The following is a 2,086-nucleotide window of genomic DNA, read 5'->3' on the forward strand; positions in this document are numbered from 1 at the left end:
TAAACCCACTTTAAAACAAGTAATTGTTCTATTCTCAAATACCTGTATTCTAAGAATTTTCTACTCATTTAGTAATAATTGTTCTCACATTCCAATACCTAGTGCCAGGTGAATTTTTGTGATATGTTCACTTGTTTCAAAATTGACTATAACTTATAACTTGTAGGTCAGATAATTATTGAAACTATCCCAGCTATAGTAATATATAATTACATCATTGCTTCTATATATTTATCTACCCTTTCATCTAACTGGCATACTACCAACAATAATAATTATAATATAATAATAAATACTAGTATTTACAGTAGAGGACATTAATTATGTCCAGAAACTTCATTAAATGCTTTATATTTGAAATATAAAGGAACTTATTTACAACTAAAAATGCAAATAAATGAGCTATTTCTCTCATTGCTATAAGAATCCCTCTTTAACAGATAAGCAATCTCAGTCTCAGAGAGCTCAAAACTTGTTCATTGTCAACTAGAAAGTAGTAGAACTAAGATCTGAATTCCAACTAGTCAAAATAGACCACTTTACTATTCAGTAGTTTTGGCAACTCATTCTTTACTTTAGGTATATTATCTTCTTATTTTCATTTAGATTGAACTGTTGGTCTTCTAGCTTTCAAATCCAGAAGTTCTTATGATGTCAGTTTGTCTTGGATCTCTTCTTACTATATACTAGATTATGAAGATTGTAGTCATATAACTTATTATAGAATTAGGACAATTCTGAAAGTGAAATGTAGTGCTGACAGCATGCTGAAACAGTAGCTGTAAACTAAGGGACATAGGTGTAAAGTACTGGATATAGGTATAAACTATGGACACATCAGCATAGGGTCATCCTAAAGGATCAGAAATATTGATAACATTTGCCTTCTTTGTTCTTGGAAAGATCCCAGATCCTGTGACAAAATTAGCTTTGTTTCCAATTTCTCTATGATACTACCCTTTTCAGGAGGGGTTAGTTTTCTCACTAAGTTTTTCCTGTTATAATGCAGAAAATATAATAGCCTGATATTCATTTAGAGTTGTATAGCTGTATATACAGAGGTTCATTCATATATCACTGTTACAGTAAAAATATAAATTGTGCTGTACCTTTAATAAGTCCTTTTTCTTGCAGAGTTTTCAAGGAAGGTCTTCGGGTAATAAACTTCTTTAATCTGCTTTTAACTCGGTTTTTGTCGCTTGTATCTGAAGCACTATGATGCAGTCTGAATACTGGAGATTAAAAAAAAGTCGAGGCATTCAGTAAATTTCTCTTTATGATTATTACTTTATGCAAATATGAACAGAAACCAGTAGTTATGGAACAACTACCTGAATTAATAGCTCAAGCCTTTCTGTTTAGATAAGGCATACACACAAAATTTACCCATATAAAAATATTAAATTTTTTTTTCCAATGTGAATGTGTAATGAAAATGAGGTTAGCTTCATATCGTCCAATTTATTTTCACAATCATCCCCTTATATTTAATGTGATAACCCTATCAGGATAATTCTGCATATTTGTAGCTATGTACACATTTTTGTTTAGAGACAAATTTGTCTAAATTAGGGGAGAGGTATTGACCTCAAGGGCCATTAGGACCCAAGGAACAATGACTTTGAGTGACCCTGAATAGAAGGCATTAATGCTTCAAAGCTATATGATTAAAAGAGACATTTTGAATATATAGTAGATTGTGCCTATAGCAATCAAACTAGGTTTTAGCCTGCACCAAGAGAGCCAAACACTGAGCCATGAGAATGTAAGCACAGAGGGGTATACTGTATGAAGTGGCCACCAAGAGAGTCAGCAAATGGGTTAGTCCCTTAATGAAGGCATCTTCCCCACTATAATGAGGGGAGGAATATGAGGAAAGTGTGGTGGTCAGAATTTCCATGTCTGAGAGGCAGTGGGAAATCCATTTAATATGAGTCAAGGTGTTGAGTTTCCCAGGAAGGTATTTTCTTAGCATCAGATGTTTATTTCTGATGTTCTATCAGCCTCAGAATGGCAGGAAGATTAGAGATGTGTGTAGTACAATACATTTTCCATGTTCCCATGAATATAGTTGGAGCACATTAAT

General features: G+C 33.0%; 1 protein-coding gene across 1 annotated transcript in view; it reads right to left on the reverse strand.

The window, feature by feature from the left end:
* The window catches only part of ARHGAP15 (Rho GTPase activating protein 15), a 591,597-nt gene that overhangs the window by 250,329 nt on the left and 339,182 nt on the right, over positions 1-2,086 (reverse strand). The window contains exon 8 of the mRNA XM_004674681.2: positions 1,110-1,232. Coding sequence (XP_004674738.2) covers positions 1,110-1,232 — 123 coding nt within the window. The remainder of the gene's footprint in view (positions 1-1,109; positions 1,233-2,086) is intronic.

This window comes from Condylura cristata, unplaced genomic scaffold (genome assembly GCF_000260355.1).
Source record: "Condylura cristata isolate star-nosed mole 26May11 unplaced genomic scaffold, ConCri1.0 scaffold00002, whole genome shotgun sequence".
NCBI classification, from domain to species: Eukaryota; Metazoa; Chordata; class Mammalia; order Eulipotyphla; family Talpidae; genus Condylura; species Condylura cristata.